This window comes from Cornus florida, unplaced genomic scaffold (genome assembly GCF_030987335.1).
Source record: "Cornus florida cultivar Cherokee Brave unplaced genomic scaffold, ASM3098733v1 CherokeeBrave_3.0.0_Hap2_Chr11, whole genome shotgun sequence".
Taxonomy (NCBI): domain Eukaryota; kingdom Viridiplantae; phylum Streptophyta; class Magnoliopsida; order Cornales; family Cornaceae; genus Cornus; species Cornus florida.
The window spans coordinates 139,530,280-139,549,279 of NW_026775581.1; the positions used below are offsets into that span (position 1 = coordinate 139,530,280).

The following is a 19,000-nucleotide window of genomic DNA, read 5'->3' on the forward strand; positions in this document are numbered from 1 at the left end:
TCTATATATCTATCTCTATCTCTGTGTCTGTAATGTTGACTATTTTACTGCTGATAAGCATAGCTTTGGTAGTGCACCGGGGCAATGTTGGGTTTGGTCCAAATGGCCCAATCCAAACTGTCATGCACAAAAGTGACTGTATAATTAGCTCCCACTTGTACAAGTAAACAGCGCAAGGAAGGGTTGATTGATTAAGCTGTGTTGGAAGGTTAATTCTTAGTAGGCCCAGGCCCTTCGTCAATCTTTGCCTTTAGGAAGCCAATTTAAGTCTCTACTCTTATTACCTGGTGGCAGCTACAACTCTTCATTGGAACTCTTTTCCAAATGGAAGGACATCTGGACGATTACTAAAAAGTTTTTAGATGGATTGAGATGAGAGTACTTACAATGTGGAGGAGACGAACTTGTTATTGATTTAACTCTCCATCGTAGAGGATACAAGTACAAACTCGTGGAAGAGAAATTATGTGTTAATGGTGATATTTATTACTTGTATGAATTCTGATGGCATCAATATGCTAATCTCACTTTTTAAAATATTTTTGAAAGTTGAAAATAATAATAATAATAATTAAAAATAAACAAAGACGTAGCCCCTCCAAAGGTTCAAACACTAGACTTAAGACCCCCTCCCCTCGGGTCCCTGTCAGTTTTGGAAGCTGCAATGGTCCGATGGTGTGGAGTGCAAAAGGTTTGATATCTATTGGAGTTGGGCCTATGAAATGCGGGTTCAACGCTGTCAATCCGCCTAAAGGGAAGGAAGACCTGGATCAAATTTATTTTATTTTATTTTATTTTTATTTTTTACGATAGAGAGATCCTAGACTTGAAGGCTCAAACTCGTGGTGCTCAAGTAGAATCAGTACTCGTATAATAAAATGAATTGGCTTGGCCGGGAAAAAGCGAGCAGGAGGGAGTTGAGCCAATCAATCCTTAAAGTTCTGTTTGATCACCACACAACAGGTATCAAGTGGTAATATAAATTATTTCAAAATAGAATCAAGTCAACGCCCGCAAACCTGTTTAGTCCACTGAAAAGCTGGAGTTGACATGTGTCAACCCAGTCTTAATTGCATAATAACAAAATTGGGAGTTGGGTTGTTGGTGTTGCATTCAAAATCAAAGGTCCATGGACATCCTAAATGTCATAAATACCCCTACCGATGAGATTGGGTTGATTTTTTAGCTCCACCCCTGCTGCACAGGGGTCCCTAAAGATGAAAATAATTTACTAAAATGAATAAAAGTTGTGTTGTTTGTTTGAGGTGGGAAAAAAGGTGAGAGTAATACAAGTCCAGAGCTGCTGATGGGGAAAGGTTTTCACTTCCACTGACCAAATCACCTTCCACTTCCTCCTCTCCCTTTGATTTGAAGACACAACTACTGCACCACATTCTTTTGTTCTGAGAGACAAGATTCTCATGCCAATGTAGGAGAGTGAATCAGGTGAAGCAATTGATTCTTAACCAGTTCTCACTGCTTTTGACTTCATTCACATATCCATCTTCTTTATGCTATGGTTGGGCTCTTTGATTGATTCTCATGCCAGTGTCTTTTTTTTTTTTTTTTGTTTTTTTCTTTTTCTTTTCTGTGTATTGTGTTATGCACTGTTCTTTTACACTGACCTTTATGAGTGAAAGACATTGGGAAAATGGGTTTTGTTGATTGGTTTGATCTGGAATGGCAGATATGTATAAGAGTCAACTGCAAGAACTAGCACAAAGAAGTTGTTTCAACCTGCCCTCTTATGCGTGCATCAGAGAAGGGCCTGATCATGCACCAAGATTCAAAGCTTGTGTGAACTTCAATGGTGAGTTGTTTGAAAGCCCCACTTACTGCACCACCTTAAGAAAGGCTGAGCACGCAGCTGCTGAAGTAGCTCTCAATGTCTTGTCCACAAGGGGTCCTTCAAGGTCTCTAACTGCCAGAATTCTTGTAAGTTCCTCTCCTCTCTCACAATTTTGTTACTTCTCTTTATTGTTTGTTTCTTAATTTGTTTTTTTTTTTTTTTATGATCCACCCCAACCCAAGGACGAGACCGGTGTGTATAAGAACCTCCTTCAAGAAACAGCTCATAGGACTGGTCTCAACCTCCCTGTATACACCACTATAAGATCAGGCCCCGGACATGCCCCCGTCTTCACATCTACAGTGGAGCTTGCTGGTATGAATTTCACAGGTGAGTCGGCCAAGACAAAGAAACAGGCTGAGAAGAATGCTGCAATAGCAGCCTGGTGTTCATTGAAGAAAAGTAAGTAAATTCTTGTGTTATCCCCTTTTTTTTTTTATTAGATTTTCCTTTTTCCCCTCCCTCATTCATAGAGGTATATTATTAGGGTTTCATGATCAATGAAATGAATACACATGTGCAGTGCCAAACTTGGGTTCAATGTGTCATCAGACAAATAAAGAAACAGACATTCGTGAAGAGCAGGATCAGGCAGTTGTGGCAAGAATTCTCTCAAATTTCAGACCCAGGGAGGAAAAGAAACCAAATAGGCCGAGAAGGGATGATCAGATTCAGAACCAAACAAGAGGAGGAGGAATATTGAATAGGGATCATCATCATCTATGGAGGAGGCCTATGGATCTACTAATGGATTCTTTCTCCGAAGGTCCTGAACAGAAACAGAACAGTTTTGTATCTCTGCTCCCTCCACCACCACCCAGAACAAGTTCAAAAATCTTGCAAACAACTTCATCTAGAGACACTAGTTCATCTTTGTACTACCAATATTCATCAGATCATAGCCCTAGTAGCATAGTCACGGGGCAATGCCAATCACAAGTAGTTAAAAAGCAAGAGGTAGCAGTGGCACCACCACTTGCACTTGATGAGCATCAAAAGGACGAGGATGAATGGCTGAGTGGAAAATCATCATCAGATCATGTGATGAAGGAGGATAGTGGGCTGGGGCCGAACTCTATTATGTACAGGCAAGCATTTTCACTAGCCAATTATAGTGGGAGAAGCAGGCTTGTTGGAACTCCATCTACATCTCCAATGCCAATAATGTCTTCTTCCATCAAGTGTAGTCCTCCCACATGCAGCAACTACATTGGCATTGGAGGAGGGTACAAGTACAACCCACAAAGGAGGATTGCTCCAGCAGTCCAAATCAGGTCAGTAATTCCAGTATGTGCAACACCATCACAACCTGCTCCTGCTCCTGCTCCTGCAGTGAGACCCCCACAACCATCAATGAAAGAAGCTGCAGCTACTACTTCAATGTCCACCACACATGGAGGAGGAGGAGGAGGAGGAGGAGGAGGAGAAGGAGCAGAGGTGGTCTCATCAGCCAGTCCAAGGTTCAACAAGCTGCTACAGGTAAACACAACCCAGCTCAGCTCCGACTTCAATAACAAGCTACACTTATCAAGAAATTAACAACCAAAACCCACAATTACACAAGTTGTATTTGGCTGTTTTGTTCATTAAACAAGTTGTGTTTTGAGCCTTTTTACTGTTTTTCCCGATGAGGTGTGTTATTGCCCTTTAAAAAACCAATATTTTGGCTCATGGATCTTGGGCAATGGATTTCGTAAAAGAACATTAAAATTTTGGTGTATATTTTTTCAACTTGACATTAATTATTGTACCCACAGAGAGCATTAATTGAGATCTGGAGAGTTGTTGGTTGAAGATTGAGGAGATAAAAAGAGAGATATGTGGGGAGGGCAGGGCAGTAGAGGTAGCAATGAAAGCGGTGTGGAGATGAGTAGCCACGGCCAGGCAAACAATTGTAGCGATAAACACAAGGCATTAAAAGTTACTGGTCAGAATGATTAATTGCTCCTGTCTTCACCATTAATGGCCTTCTCTCTCTCATGCACCCAGAGGAAAGAGAGATGGTCTGTTGTCTCTTCTTTAATACGGCTCGTTTCTTACTTCAGTCACTATATATATATATACATGCGAGTATATATTTATATTATTTTATCCTCCTTGATGATGAGAAATCCTTCTAGTATCAATGGAAAGAGGCCTTTACATACTGGGGGCATAGTGGGTATTAATGGTCTCTCTCATAGTGTGTATTAATGCTCTCTCTCTCTCTCTCTCTCTCATGCACCCGAGGAGAGAGAGAGAGAGAGAGAGAGATGGTCTGTTGTCTCTTCTTTAATACGACTAGTTCCACACCTCAATCACTATTTATAAAATTTTATCCTCCTTGATGATGAGAAATCCTTCTAGTATCCAAAATTTTAAAATGGAAAGAGGCCGTTACATACTGGGGGCATAGTGGGTATTACAAGACCAAGAGATGAGTAAACATGTTAATGCACATTTGGTATCCTAAATAAGAAAGAAGACCGTCAATGACTCAATTATCTGCAATGAAAATTATGAAAGGACTAAGCTGCTCCTACAAAACAATGTTGTAGTTTAGGACACGAAGATAAAATAGGGCTAGTGATTGGAGACCCAACAAGAATACAATAAAGATCTAATCAAGGATGGTGAATGTTGTATCATTAATTTAATGTTGTTGTAATGTAGCAAGAGGATGCATAAGTGAGAAACTTTCACATATGTAAATCTGGAACATCTGATTTTATGTGTCAGGCATTTAGAGGGGAGAGTGGTGAACTTTATTTCAAATGGGCCTTACAGCAGTTAAATCTTCCAAGATAGCTCTGGGGGAGAAGCAATTTCAAGTATACAGAAAATGGTTTCCAGAGACTCCACAGTCCACACAAATGAGTTTCTAGAGACTCCACAGTTCACACAAATAGAATCAGCAGCTATGTGGTAACACATGAGAGGTCATTAGTTGGGTTTGAATGTGCAAGTGAATGATGCAATCAACACCAGGAAACAATAACACACGAGGATAATAGAAAAACGTGCCCTTTTCAAGCCAACATGATACAATTTTGCCTTGCATTTAATCAAAGATTACATGGAGTGGTCAATCTCTTTCTATATGTTTCAAAACTTGTGGAAAGAATATCTCGCAACCATTTTTAAGATGCAGTAAAAAAAATGAATTTGGTGACCCATTCCCATATACAGTTATATCAGAAACAATGAGGCATTTGCTCAGTGCTAAAAGGACAGACAGCAAAATGTTTGAATCAACTAACTCATATATCTGGCCGTTACAAGTATAACTTAACGCATGGACTGAAGACGTTTCATAATGGTGATACTCGTGTCCATATACCGCCGAGCACAGTTTGAAAGGCATGCTGATTCGCTAGAGCTGAACTTGCTTCCAGGGGTACCAGTTATGCACTTGTCCCAGCATTCCTTTGTCACCTTTGCAACCATCTGATTAAGCAAGGCCGTCTTCTTTTCTTGCTGCATAAATACCATACCGTCAGGAAAAACCTCAAAACATTTCCAAAATACAAAAATGGTATCACAAAATATATCAGTTCTAAAAGAAAAGATAGTAAAGTAATTACCCTTTCCTTTGGAACAGTAGAAACAGAAAAGCAAATATGATAGGCAAACATTTGATAATTTACAACATTTTCAACACATACTTTTACATTTGTTTCTTCAAAGCTCCCTTGCTATCTGTTTAAAGAATGAAATTTGAAATTTGAATGTTCCAACTTTTTGAGATGGATTCATAAGCTTCACAAACTATTTTATAGATGCAAAGTCATGGATCTTGCTTGCATATAATATAAATTAGTCTTGAAATATTTATATATTTCAACAATTAGTAAGAGTGAACAACAGATGTAGTGGCGTGCACAAAAGGAGCTGACAACGCATTTGGTGGTTCATCTATAGATAATGAATGATAGCAAAAATGGACCAAATAAATGACCACCACAACTGAACAAAGCTACCCAACACTTTAATGCATTTCTTCAAGCCAAGCGAAGATGAACATATATCTCAAGGGGCCATGACCGCCCAATATTGTAAGAAGTTTTGTTTATTGCCTTCTAAAACTAAGGCCTGTTCTGATAAAATAACTGAGGTGGAAACCCCATGATGGTATTTATCACTAATACGCTCCTCCCTCCCCCAGGGGGACCAACCATACATAAGCGTCGCCCAACCCCCACTCCAGCCATTCCAAATCAAGAACCCTGGCCTATTCCAGATTCAAAGCAATCTCAAAGAATATTTAATTCACACAGTACAATTATCTAATAATATCAATGGTGGATTCGGCTCCTCTCATTCTCCGTCTCCAATGACCGGCCGATTGCTCACATCCGTCTCCCCCAACTGAGCTCTGGCAAATAACTTTGTTAAACATTTGAATAAGAAGGATCAAACACATGGTCTCTATCTTTTCCAGCGACATAAACTCGGTACCTATTGCTCCCGTCCCACCATCAATTAAACTCATCCCCTATAACCACTAATTTTATTTTCCAATGAACCTTCTTTATATGTGCAAAACAACCCCACCCACCATCTCTCCCATTTATAGAGAGGAAAATCAGAGGGATGTGTATTGACTATTGAGTAGAACAAAGGGATGATTAAAGGAGAGGGAAAAGAGTGTGTGAGAGAGAGGGAGAAATATTAAGATACACAGTGTATGGCATAATAGAAAGACTAAGAAGAGATCTTATTGACAGAATAGAGAGAGAGAGAGAGTCGTGTGAGAGGGAAGAGAAGAGTGTGGTGTGAGGAGAGAGAGAAGGGAGCATAAAAACGATGTTAGTTAAACACTGAACCAAAAGCCAATCTATTTTTTATTTTTATTTTATAAATTGACATGGCGACATAACCGCTAAATCAACCAGTGGAAAGCAGCAGCCCACATCACTAATGAGGAGGAGCTGGATCCATCCATGGGAACCCAAATCATTATGTACCAAACGTACACTTAAGCCTCTTCACATTGTTACGAGTTTCGAAGCTTATAAATCTTTCTCCCTTCATAGAAACATGTAAAAGGGGGTATTGAGCAGTGTGGGATGAATGCTTCACAGACCACTACCATGCCTTGTATGATCCATCTTATCCTTAGGCTCAAATGCAGGTACTATCATAAATGCATCTTAGCTGAACCTTTAATATATTTACTTATTTATTAATTGTTAAGAAAGAATATTAAAACATAAAAAAACATTTACAAACTAGAGAAAGCAAACCTATACAAGGATATAACCTGAAAAAACATACCTGCTTACCACACCAAACCCTTTATGGAATATAGCAATGACACAATCACTCATTCTAGATATAAATAAAACAGTAACACTGGTCCGCATAACTGAATTTGACCTAAGTGAATCCTTTTGTTTACTTACTGTTATGAATAGAGATGATGTGTTGGTTACAAAGAGTTTGGCAAACTACATCAAACTCCTCTCAGGTTTCTACCAATTATGGGAATTTCCTGTGTCAACATTCGGTGGTGACCCTGTCAAATTTGACTGGTGGACTGTAGTAACGAAAATTTCAGTTTTACAATTTTACCCCATAATCCAAAGAAGTCAGCAATTTCTCAAGTCCATAAACTATCATCCCCCTTTTTCCCTTTTTTATTTTTATTTTTATTTTTTTATGGACAAAAGCACAAAGCTAACATTTGTCATTCATTATACTAAACCTTGGTTCCACTATCTCCACAACCAAAACATAACAATAATGTCAACCACCCTTGCAAACACCACAACTGCCCACCTTCCCGCCCTGCCTCCCTCTCCTTCTCCCTCCAAACCCCATTATAATCACCTAAATGGATTTAAACCACCACCACAATAGCTGTCATAAAAACATCATCACCACCATCACTGTCACCACCTCTAATCACATATGAAGTTTCATAATTACAAGCCACCTCCATGGCTCCACCTCACAACAAACCAATGCGTACCAACCTTCATCAAACACAACGTCATTTGCAAGTGTTATTAATTATCTATAAGTACGAGACACACCCTCTTTGCCCTAGTTAGAACTCAAACCTTCCTTGTCTTTGAGGAGTAAAAGAGATGTGAGCTACAACTTCGCATAGTTATTAAAATCCCGATTTTGGATCTTAGAATCTTACGATTCCACAATCCCAAATAACCAAATCGATCCCGATCCCATCCAAAATCACTGAGAAGTAGAATCTTAGTAGCATATGTAGAATCGGAAGTAGGATCGTAGAATTGCATATGATAGCCGGATCCTACCGATTCTAGTAAATCGTATTATTTTGTTCTTCTTCCGGATTTATTTGGGCTTACACTTAATTTTTGACTAATAAATTTAATCATTTTATATATAAAATCCAACTCTTTAACCTAATTACATTAAAAAATAAAGAACAAAAACCAAAGAAACGAAGGTCAAATGCAGAGACGATCAAACTCTGAATTTCAAAAGTAAGGTTCAAAACTTCAAAATTTCCTCTATTTTGTTTTATTCTTCTTAATTTCTCTTTTCTTCTTTCTTTTAGGCAACTAAATTATACTTTTCTCTCTCTACTTCACTATTCCCTTTTCTATTTGTTTAGACTAGACTTTAATTTCTTCTCTGAGATTTTGCTTAATTGTATGCTGATCTTTTTGTTGAAATCAAGAAATTGATTTTAAGTGTTTGTCATGTGTCTTCATGGGCGGAGGCAGCATGTGCCCAGGGGGGGCAGCTGCCCCCCCTGCCCATGCTGCCCCATTAGAACATATATATATATTTTTATACATAAATTTTTAAAAATTGACATAATGCCCCCCCTAAAATTAATAAAATGGCTCCCCTACCCTTGAACCCACTAAATTTTATTTTATTTTATGCGTATAATTTCTAAATATTTATAAAACACCCTCATAAAATTTATAAATTATCCCCATAAAATTATCTATTTTTAAAAATGTCTATAATTCTTTATTCATTTTCCTTCTTATTTTTCAAATTTCTTTTTATCATCTTCAAAACTTATGCATTCTCTTTCATTTTTTTCCTTTTATTTCATTTTCTTCTTAAAAAATTCCTTTTTCTTCTTAAAAATTTCTTTTTCTTGCACTAATGCATAATTTATGTGCAATAACCTTCTTTTTCTTTTTTCTCTTCTTATTAATTTTTTATTCACTTACTCTAATACACTTTTATTACACTATTATATTTTCGGCCTGCTTGAAAAAAAAATATTTTATCAGTACTAACATGCCCCCCCTGAACCAAATTCCTGGCTCCGCCCCTGTGTGTCTTAGTATCTTTTAGTGTTAGTTGATTTTGCTAGAGTGTCTCATTTGGTTAATTAACCTTATTCTCTACTTATATCGAAAATATTTAATTTAGAAAGTTAGTTTGAGTTACTTATCTAATAATTTTATAGAATCTTACGATTCTCAATCCGATCCTACGATTCCGATCCTATGGCCCCCTCATCGATCCTACGCAGAATTCTGATCCTAACAACCTTACAACTTTGTTGTAATATCATTTGTAGTAACACTCAGAAATTCAACTAAAAACCAAACCATAAATTTCATCCATACTAAAAACCATATAATTATCTTGTAAACAAGGAAAAAAAAAATCAATTATGAGTAACACTCAGAACATAACCTTGGATATAGTGATCCTATCCCCTTCTTAATTGTACACAAAAAAAATTACATTAACAAAAAAAAGAGGAGGAAGAAATGACCAGTTTTAGACATGGAATTTCAATTTTAATCTTCACATCAGCAAACCCATAAGAGAACAGCTCTTTTTAAATCGAAGGGTCCAAGAGATCGGTTTTAATCTTCACATCAGTAAACCCATAAGAGAACAGCTCTTTTTAAATCGAAGGGTCCAAGAGATCGGTTTGCCCGATGCCCTGCTATTTTTGTAAGCTGCTGTTCATCTTATAGCTTTAATGTACACAAAATTGGAGTTGGGAGTGACAAAAATAGAGATGAGCTGTAACGTAGCGAAGGAAGAGTTTATACTTATACTGTCCCTTAATTGAGTTGTTTATGTTTATTGTCTCAGATCGATCAGAAAATTAAATTTGTGTGTTGAAAACACAAAGAAACAAACTAAATAAATGTTTTCTTCCATAATACAGTTGCATTTGGTGACGGTGCATGTTAATTGGAGGAAAACCCATCATGAGTTCCCACCACTGCCACATAGTGTAACAGATAGCTACCACAGCTAAACATCACAAGCTTGAAATCACAACCACCTCTAAAATCCCTTTTGCAGAACCAAAAACTGTCATCAATATTAAGAACACCCCAACACGATCATTGCCTAACTATCATTAATCATCAGCATATGTTACCACCATGTCAGCAACCCATCACAAGCATCCCTAAACCCTCAAGGAAACTTGTCACATTGCAATGCGGCAATGCCAAAAGCAACAACCAGCAACAATAATAACAATAATCTAGTACAAATACAAGGCATCTAAAAGAAACCGGAAAGGTTAACCAAATACAAATGAATAATGGAAACTTAATATGTCTATACTCTATACCTAATCCTTGGGCCTTTTACATATATATAGAGAGAGTTTATCATGAATGTGTACTCATGAGTAATGTTGCATACAAAATGATGTGACTTAATTGTTTCCTATCCCTTCAAAACAAAAGACGATCAATGTGACTGTCAATTAAAAAAATTCCAATCCCACGTGATCATGGAGGAAGATTTAGGAGGAATAATTTCTATACTACATATATGTATAAAAAGTAGTATACAAACTCCTAAGGGTCAGAAATCCGGCTCTCAAATAGTCAAATGTACATAAATCACCCTCTAGAGTTTTGTCTGTAGAGTTCTTTATGCAAAATATTGACTGAAGCCGAGTTGTTATAAATAACAGTCGTCAAATACAATTTAAGACATTTAGGAAAATTTTAAAACAGAATCAAAATTTGAAATTTGTTTACCCTATAATTAAAAAAAAAAATCGCCCACTAACCATGCAAGTACAGAGGCTCATCCACACCTAGACATATAAATAAAGACAATCGTACACGAAAATACAGATAAAAAGTATCTGACCTCGAGAAGTTGTTGCAACTCAGCGGAGTTTCGTTTCGAAGAATCCATAGCGGTGACCTCCTCGGTGATTGTCTGCAAAAACCCTAAACCCCCACTTTAATCTTAATACAGTAATATATACGGATAATTATCAACCATTAATTCCAGGACTTAACCGGCCTCTGTCTGGGCTGAAATTTTACACCCCATTGTTGGCACCCGATTTAAACCGTTTTTTTTATATCGGTGCAGGGCCTATTAGAGCATCCCACCTATAATCCCACGTACATAGAATAATTACCCTCATTATTATTATTCTTATTATTATTATTTTACCCCAAAATATTAGGTGAGTGTTTTTGCCATTAGATTATTGTAGGAGGCTTTATTACAGGAGAGAGTGTTTTAGAAAAATCTACCCCGGAAACTAATCGAGCTTTTAACATCTTAAGGACCTGTTTATTAACAAATATAATTTCTGATTTTTACTATTAATTCTTAAAATTGAGAATCAAAAGTAAAAATTATTTTTAATAAAATATTTTTACTTTTTTTATTTTAAGAAAATACATTCTAATTTTGTGAAGAAGAGAGAAAGTGATTAATCCTCACCTTCTTGTTTTCTCCCTTGTAGCGGAGGAATTACTTCCGCTACTGTAACGAAACTGCTCACCCGTATCACCCCCTTTTCACTAAGTATCATCACCACCACCATCTATCTTCTCTCTTCCACCACAAACTGCTACCAAACACCGTCGATCATCCATTGAAAACTGAAACCCCTTCAGGCTTCATCTTTCTGAAAGAGCAAGTTGAAACCCTTTCATCACTTTCTCTCTCTAGTTTCTCTCTCTACTGGTTTAACCTAAGCCCACTTGGTTGAAAGTAGATGAACGGCGGCCGCGAGCAGTTTCTCCAAGCTGAGGCCGGACTAAACTTATCAGCAGACCGAACGACGACGAGACTGTGACGATGTGAGCAAGGAATCCGGCAATTGGGCATAAGAAAGGGAGACCCAAATTCGCATCCACAAGCAATTCATACTCCAAAGTTTTATTCCCAGTCAGTTTGTCCGTGAATTCCAGCATCGAAAAGGGAGATCCAAGTTTGAGGCTTTGGTTTCCATGGATTCCGGCATCGGCACATAGTATATAAAGAGAGATTGAGAGAGATGGTTCACTAACAGGAACTAATGGATTTTGTTTTAGTTGTTGAAGGATTTTTAGTTTGGAAATGGTCTATAAGGGGTGAATATTAGCCTCATCAATCTCTATACTTTTTCTATATACCATGGAATACAGAGGTGAATTCAACCAGAATCGCACCTTGTGTGTGTGTGTGTGTGTTTGTAATCATTTGTGTGCATTGATATGAGAGGCAAGAAGCATGTTACCGATCTCTTACACACAATATTAGGAAAGCAAAATTAAAATTAAAATTTAATAAACTTACTTCCTATTTTTTTTTGCTTTCAAAATATTGAAAGTAAAAAAAATTATATTTCACTTTCTATTTTAGTTCAAGAAATCAAAATCATAATTTTATTGTGTCATCAGTTTTAAAAGCGTGTGTCATCAGTTTTAATTTTAGTAAAAGCGTTAATAAATGGGTCCTAAGTGTGTCATCAATTTTAATTTTAGTTTTAAAGACCCGCTTCACACTCAAGTAATGCCATTCATGTCAATTTTAAACACAATTAACTTCCAAATTTCATTTTGGTAAAGTGCCAAGAGTTCTTTTTCCATTATCGAGCACCATTTTAGATATTAAAGAAAATATTTTATAGGTTTTTTGTGCCTTGGGTAAATCAATTGCCATTAGACAATTAGATTTAGGTGGTCGATTACTTCGAAATATAGATTATATATGTTGATACAAAAATCTACACAGGTCGGAGTCGAAGATGTTTCCTGCAAGATAAGATAGAAGTGACAACCGGCGTTGTGCCGGTCGTTGCACTCCGACGGTCAAGTTAGTACCTGACAAATGAATATCCGATAAAGAATTCAATATGAAATTTATGGCGTAGTTGACCGATGACTTCTTTTATACAAGATTTATTTTCCTTGTCCATTAAGGATTGTAAGAGTCATTGGATAGGGTAGTAGTTGTTATTTCTATCTCCTTAAGTTTATCCATACCCTTTAAGTCACGTGAAATTCTTATCAAATCAAATATTCTGTATCAGTAGCCCCCATTCCCGTAATCTTGCTTGTCAAGCGTCGGGAATGCCAAGTCCTTCCAAGCTAAGCATGTTTGATGATTACTTTTTTGCCCCTTTTAAGAAGGGAATGGTTTTGCTCGAGCTTTGTGAGTTTACCCTTTAATAAGGGAGTAGTGAACCCCTGGTTTTTTTACCGAGGGAAGAAGATGAAATTGCCCCTTCGTTCTTTTATGTGGGAAAGAGGTGTAATCTTAATGAGAGTGACCCTTTTAATACAAGAGGTAGTCGTCTCGTCTCTCTAGTAAACGAAAGAAGTTTTAATTATCTCACCTTTCTGTGCAGAGGAAATAGTCGGACTCTTGTCCTTTTTTTTTTTCTTTTTTTTTCTCCTAAATGGAGACTCAATATGTCCCTCGAAAATGACTCTAATTACTTTATTTACTTTAATCTCCATCGAGATCTTTGTTGTACTTGTACCACTATGAGCTTAATTGTTGTAGCAACTTGACGTAGCTGTACATTGATGATAAAACCTTGTAAAATTTTAAACTGTTGGGAGAAGTCCACACAGTCACACCCAAGTATAATGGAAAAATAATATTATCATCACACCCTTGTTATGTGGGTGGTGCTAGCCATATAGAAGGCAATCGAAATTCAGAAAGTAATAATGAAGTCGCAAGGGTAAGAGTTCTACCAATACAAAAGGAATTAAATAAAAAATTTCAACAATAAGTACAAGGACTTATCTGTGGAGCACTTTGTGTAATGAAGTTGAGAGTGGACTCTTCGAGCACCTTCCTGAATTGCCATGTAACGACCCGAACCCGAGGGTCTGAATCGCTAATCGGGTCCTTATCCGAACCCGAGGTCAACTAAGGGCACTACCGTCCTTTTTTATGTCAATACATAATAATGATAATGATACTAGTAATAATAATAATAATATGAGGTCATAGCTACAAAATAGGTCAAACAATCTACTAACCCATCAAGACCTGTAGAGGAACGCCGTCCGCCATTTCCTTCCCGTGACCTGAAAAATGTTAAAATAATGGGGTGAGCTAAACGCTCAGTAGGAAGTGTCTAAGAGACACCTCTTATGACCCCGTGAATCCACATAGAGAATAGAAAGTAAGAGAACGGGATCATATTTCGGGAGTCAAGTAAAACCACTGTATCATCAACAAACATACATATCTCAACCAATTACCAAATGCACCACGTATACCAATGATGTGCCATGCCATGCAATGTTACTCCCCATTTCTGAAACCATACCGTTTCAACTTCCAAACCGTTAGTGTAATCCGACCCAAGGCACCTCCAAGGCGTCACGAAAGGGGGATTGGCTAACCATCCACGACCACAAGGCACCTCCAAGGCGTCGCATCCGGCCTGGTTAGCTCAACCACACTAGGGTCTCTCCCTAGTCCCCTCTCTAGACCACACTAACACCACGGACCACTAGGCGCCTCCTAAGCGTCCGGGTTTTCACAAACACTTTTCAAAAACTTTTCCCCAAAACAATTACATTGGTTTTTTTTTTTTTTAATATACTTTTCCCCTTTTTCTTTCCCAATGGATGTATAAATGCTTCATGATTCCAAATGCCAAATTCAACAACAATATTCCATACATTTTACCCATATCATAATCACAACTTGTAAAAGAATATTTTAAACATTTATTTCTACGATTATGACATCAATTTTCCATGGCAATTGAAATACATAAAGTAAACAATTTGTCCTTTCTATGCATGCTTCTTCACTATAAGGATGTAATTAAATTTACAAACTCATTTATCACATAGCATACGTCCACCACTTTACATATAATCAACAATAATCACATAGCCAAAATAATTGAAATTAAACATACTTATAGTCAATTTAAAATGGAAAAATTCACATAGAACCTAAGAAATTGTGAATTAGAGCACCCCTACCTCAAAAGTAGCCAAAATACATCTCCGCCCGAAAAAGTCAACGCCGGTCAACGCGGTCAACCGCCGGTCAACAAAAGTCAACGCCGGTCAACGGCGGCGGAACGGAAAACTGTTCCGTGAAAACATAGCCGTCGACGAGGAAATTCTACTGTTCCAAAGGGTCTACACCGGCATCCGACTCTAAGTGGCCCAAAACCCCATCCGAAGCCTTAGATCCAAAATGTTCAAAAATTTATAAAATAATCACCGATCCTCTGAAAAATAAACTCTTTGACTATGTGATAGAGAACGATGAGAGGAACGTTTTTTATCAAGGAACCTAGACTGGAAACCCGACCGATTAGCCGGAAAATGGAAGAGAAAATCAAAGCCTCAAGAAAAATGAAAAATGAAAAGGAAATGAGAGGAGATAAGAGAGAGATGGCCGGGAGAGTGAGAGAGAATGAGACCCATGTGGTCTCTTGGCCTCACCATTAAAGTAGATGGTGGGCCCCATTTATATATATATATTTTTTTTTTTCTCTTTTCTTTTCTTCTTAATTTCTACCACCAATAAATATATATATATGCTCCAATTATATCATAGCCATACACTTTAGCACTTAAATAATTTACTTAGGTACAAAAATAATAATGCATGGTATGCAAATGACCTGAGACACAACTCCCGTACACAACAACTCTGGTAACGGTTTCACCCAAGACTGTCCGGTCCGGAAAACTGAAAAATGCTGAAATGATAACACTTACATTTCAAAGAGTCCTGAACTCCATGAAATGCCCCAACCAACTCTCGGACACAACCGGCACACTCTACGGTGTCTAGTACGCAAAACGAGAAAAGACGAAAATGCCGCTGAAAAATCAGAAAATTCCCAAAAATAGAAAATAGTTAAAAACAGAAACATCACAACCTACCCTCCTTAAAAGATTTCGTCCTCGAAATCTACCCTCCTTAAAGAAGGAGGCTCACAACCACACATAACCCCGAGAAAACCTCACAAAACCTCAAGACCATGAACCCACTAACATTGTTGCCTTTGTCGCCGGACGTCACTAGGCAATCACATACTACTGCCACTAAAGCCCAATACAGGTACTCATCTCTCCTATTCCTCATAACACAAGATCAGCTAGATTTTACACCTGACTCAAGACGGGCATCGGCCTATTCCACACAGCCACGAAAGGCTCCAAAGTCCCAAAAGAAAAACTGTCACAAGACCCCGGAACATGACAACATCCTAACTCAACTCATCATTTAAAGGACACACAAAATCCTAGACAAGGAACCCTATCCCTCTCACAATCAAGCTCAAATTCAAATCTACATGTCCTTGTCAAACCAATACTCGTCATCTAACACACATCTACACCATCACATAATCTTACCAACGACTGCTACCCACACTATACGACAATCATTACGCCTGTAACCTCAAGATTGCTAAACAATGAATCCCCAACGGCTGCATAAACATTAGTTACCAAAATAGAAAAGCGCACTATCCCCGTACTTAGGACACAATCCTCAAAACAGATCCTCGATAATCAAACGGATTGGACACTTGGTCCTACTTAACATACCTTGTCGCCTGAGATAAATCACTTAAATCCACACTATCACGTCGACACATCCCGCAATATCCTGCTTTCACTATTCGTGACAATTCAAAGCAATCATTGACCTTTGACCCGATATCGTGCTAAAGAGGGATTGATTCAGGAGAAATGGTTGGCCAGGCCATCCTCATCCTCGATCCAATCTCAGCACAGACGTCGTTCTTGTCCTCAGGTCCACACCTTAAATACACTTTCACACTTTTCACAAAACAACAATGAGATCCACTCACCATTAATCCATCACTCTACGTAACCTCAACAACTATACAGTCATATACCCACTCTAAAAATCCCAATCATACATTAATGACACAACTCTTAACAAGCCGGAAACAACACGGCACCAAACATCACAATCATCAACCAGTATAAAAAGATCTCTAATCCCCTCATAACACCCATACTAGGTAAATAACTCCATGTCATTATTTGGTTCAATTCTTACCTCTTCAAAACACACAATATGACCGTCTCATACTTGAAATCTCAAAACCAAAGTCAATTATTCCTATTATTCCTCAATAAAATCACACATTTGCTTTCTCTATCACAAAATTCAAATGCAACATCGACACTTATCCTCAAGACACTGCTCGAATCAAACGCCTATCAAAATATCTGAGTACATGACTCACATCTCATCACTTAATCATCCTCAAACTCCAGGTTCATAACGCATCCCCTAGCCATCACTGCTAGTACTAGACTCCAGAAACTTACAATCTCTATTCGGCAACTCGTGCCGTCAAAACCTCTCTGAAAATGAGCACTACTAAAAACCGATGACTTTATCTCTCTCCGTGAGAGTGAGTCAACCAAATCTTTACTGATGAACTCAACAACATAACAAATCACACACAGGTCCGTTCACCCACGAACGCGCACAACTCCTAAATGGAAAACAAGACTCACAACAAACGACGTCCTTGCCAGGACTAGAACAAATGGAAAGGGTAACAAACCCCGCTCTCACAAGAGACTGACGACTCGCACCTGAATGCACCCACACCTTGTCACATGCTACACACCAACTGTCCAACCATGGACACCCAATCTCACCTGAGATGAACTAGACTCCTTACATATAAAGAGAAAAACCAAATGGATACCCATACGGAACTACGAACTCAATTCTAGGCGAACTCGCCACTAACGGACCGTCACACATTATCAACACAGAGACCTCGCATACGATACACCGTGATACCCCTGCTAACCAAAACCAATCAGGTAAGAGCACCAACGCTCATGACACACAACACTAAAAATAATCACAGCCCTTCGGACACCGTATCCCGTTCTACCTAGAATCAGTCACTCCTAACCGACAACCTCTATGCCATAAAATGACATTTTACCATTCATTTCATCTCTACTTACCCAGGCAACATTACCTCGATCACCGTGCGCACAAGATCACTGACTGTTTAAAAGAAAAAAATGCCTATATGGCAACACCTATTTCTCTGGTTCTAAAGACTAAACTGACCACAATTGCCTCAATTGGTGCACAATCCCATCATTTACCTGACAACATACAACAACACTTACAATCCTAAATCACATTCGGATCATACCTCAAATTGTTCCGCTCCTCATTACTAAACATCACACCAGAACACCTTCACTGCCACTCATTCAAATCGACAATTCAAACCTATTATCCCACCAGACTTTCAAGCCACTACTAAGCAATTCATCCTTCAACCTCCTTAAGACCATCATAATAAGAAAATAAGCACCACTCTCGATACTCCCCCATAACGATCACTGCATACCACTAGAAAAGAACCTCAATACGACAATACCATATCGATAAATCCTCAAAACAAAAATGAGCATAAAGCCCAGAATGCTCAACACCCAACTATCACCTCAATACCATCAGCGATGCAATCAATCACAAACGTTTATCTGGCTACTCAAACCACTCATCTTAAGGTAATCAACATGCCTAAATAAGAAACTTCATACCCTAGGTTCAACACCATTACCTCCCCTCTTCACCGTTCTTCAGAACATCCTTAGCCCCAATAAAAGGTCAAATGGGGCTAACAACTAAACCCACAAAATCAACCTCGTCCCAATCATTCTAATCATCAATCTACCTTTTCGAATCCTCAAACACCAAGCACAATCTCCTGATACCTCAAACATAACATAAAATCCAACTCCAGTCCACAGCTTTCAAATCCTAGAACACAGTCTATTTGGTAACATCGTACCTACCATCAATCACTTCATCCGTAAACTACCGAGCACTTCAATGACCTCATACAACCTGCCTTATGGTGCAACCCTGCACTACACGGCTAAAACTGACCACTATACACCACTTCGAGACTCTCTTGACAACCGAGACAAC

The 19,000-nt window shown here is 38.2% G+C and overlaps 2 protein-coding genes across 3 annotated transcripts; one reads left to right on the forward strand and one right to left on the reverse strand.

Annotated features, from left to right (window-relative positions):
• Positions 1-1,201: 1,201 nt before the first annotated feature.
• Positions 1,202-3,935, forward strand: LOC132282417 (double-stranded RNA-binding protein 2-like). Of its 2 annotated transcripts, XM_059784090.1 has the most exons (4): positions 1,202-1,446; positions 1,688-1,935; positions 2,032-2,251; positions 2,373-3,935. In XM_059784090.1, exons 2-4 carry the CDS (start codon positions 1,690-1,692, stop codon positions 3,386-3,388), a joined length of 1,482 nt encoding a protein of 493 aa, XP_059640073.1. In that variant the 5' UTR covers positions 1,202-1,446; positions 1,688-1,689; the 3' UTR covers positions 3,389-3,935. The 2 variants fall into 2 exon arrangements, with proteins under 2 accessions (XP_059640073.1, XP_059640072.1); XM_059784089.1 differs by lacking the exon at positions 1,202-1,446 and having other exon boundaries at positions 1,458-1,935.
• Positions 3,936-4,839: 904 nt separating this feature from the next.
• On the reverse strand, positions 4,840-14,039 carry LOC132283890 (mitochondrial import inner membrane translocase subunit TIM8-like). The gene is made up of 3 exons (XM_059785928.1): positions 11,510-14,039; positions 10,919-11,001; positions 4,840-5,305 (listed from the first exon to the last, which is right to left on the reverse strand). The coding sequence occupies exons 1-3, from the start codon at positions 11,610-11,612 to the stop codon at positions 5,117-5,119; spliced, it is 375 nt and encodes a 124-aa protein (XP_059641911.1). The 5' UTR covers positions 11,613-14,039; the 3' UTR covers positions 4,840-5,116.
• Positions 14,040-19,000: the final 4,961 nt, after the last annotated feature.

Coding starts and splice junctions, on each gene's coding strand:
- LOC132282417 (XM_059784089.1), top strand. CDS start 1,681: ATGGCAGATATGTATAAGAGTCAACTGCAAGAACTAGCACAAAGAAGT. Junction 1,936..2,031: donor CTCTAACTGCCAGAATTCTT/GTAAGTTCCTCT, acceptor CCCCAACCCAAG/GACGAGACCGGTGTGTATAA. Junction 2,252..2,372: donor CTGGTGTTCATTGAAGAAAA/GTAAGTAAATTC, acceptor ACACATGTGCAG/TGCCAAACTTGGGTTCAATG.
- LOC132283890 (XM_059785928.1), bottom strand. CDS start 11,612: ATGGTGGTGGTGATGATACTTAGTGAAAAGGGGGTGATACGGGTGAGC. Junction 11,002..11,509: donor ACAAGGGAGAAAACAAGAAG/GTGAGGATTAAT, acceptor GTGGGGGTTTAG/GGTTTTTGCAGACAATCACC. Junction 5,306..10,918: donor AGTTGCAACAACTTCTCGAG/GTCAGATACTTT, acceptor GTATTTATGCAG/CAAGAAAAGAAGACGGCCTT.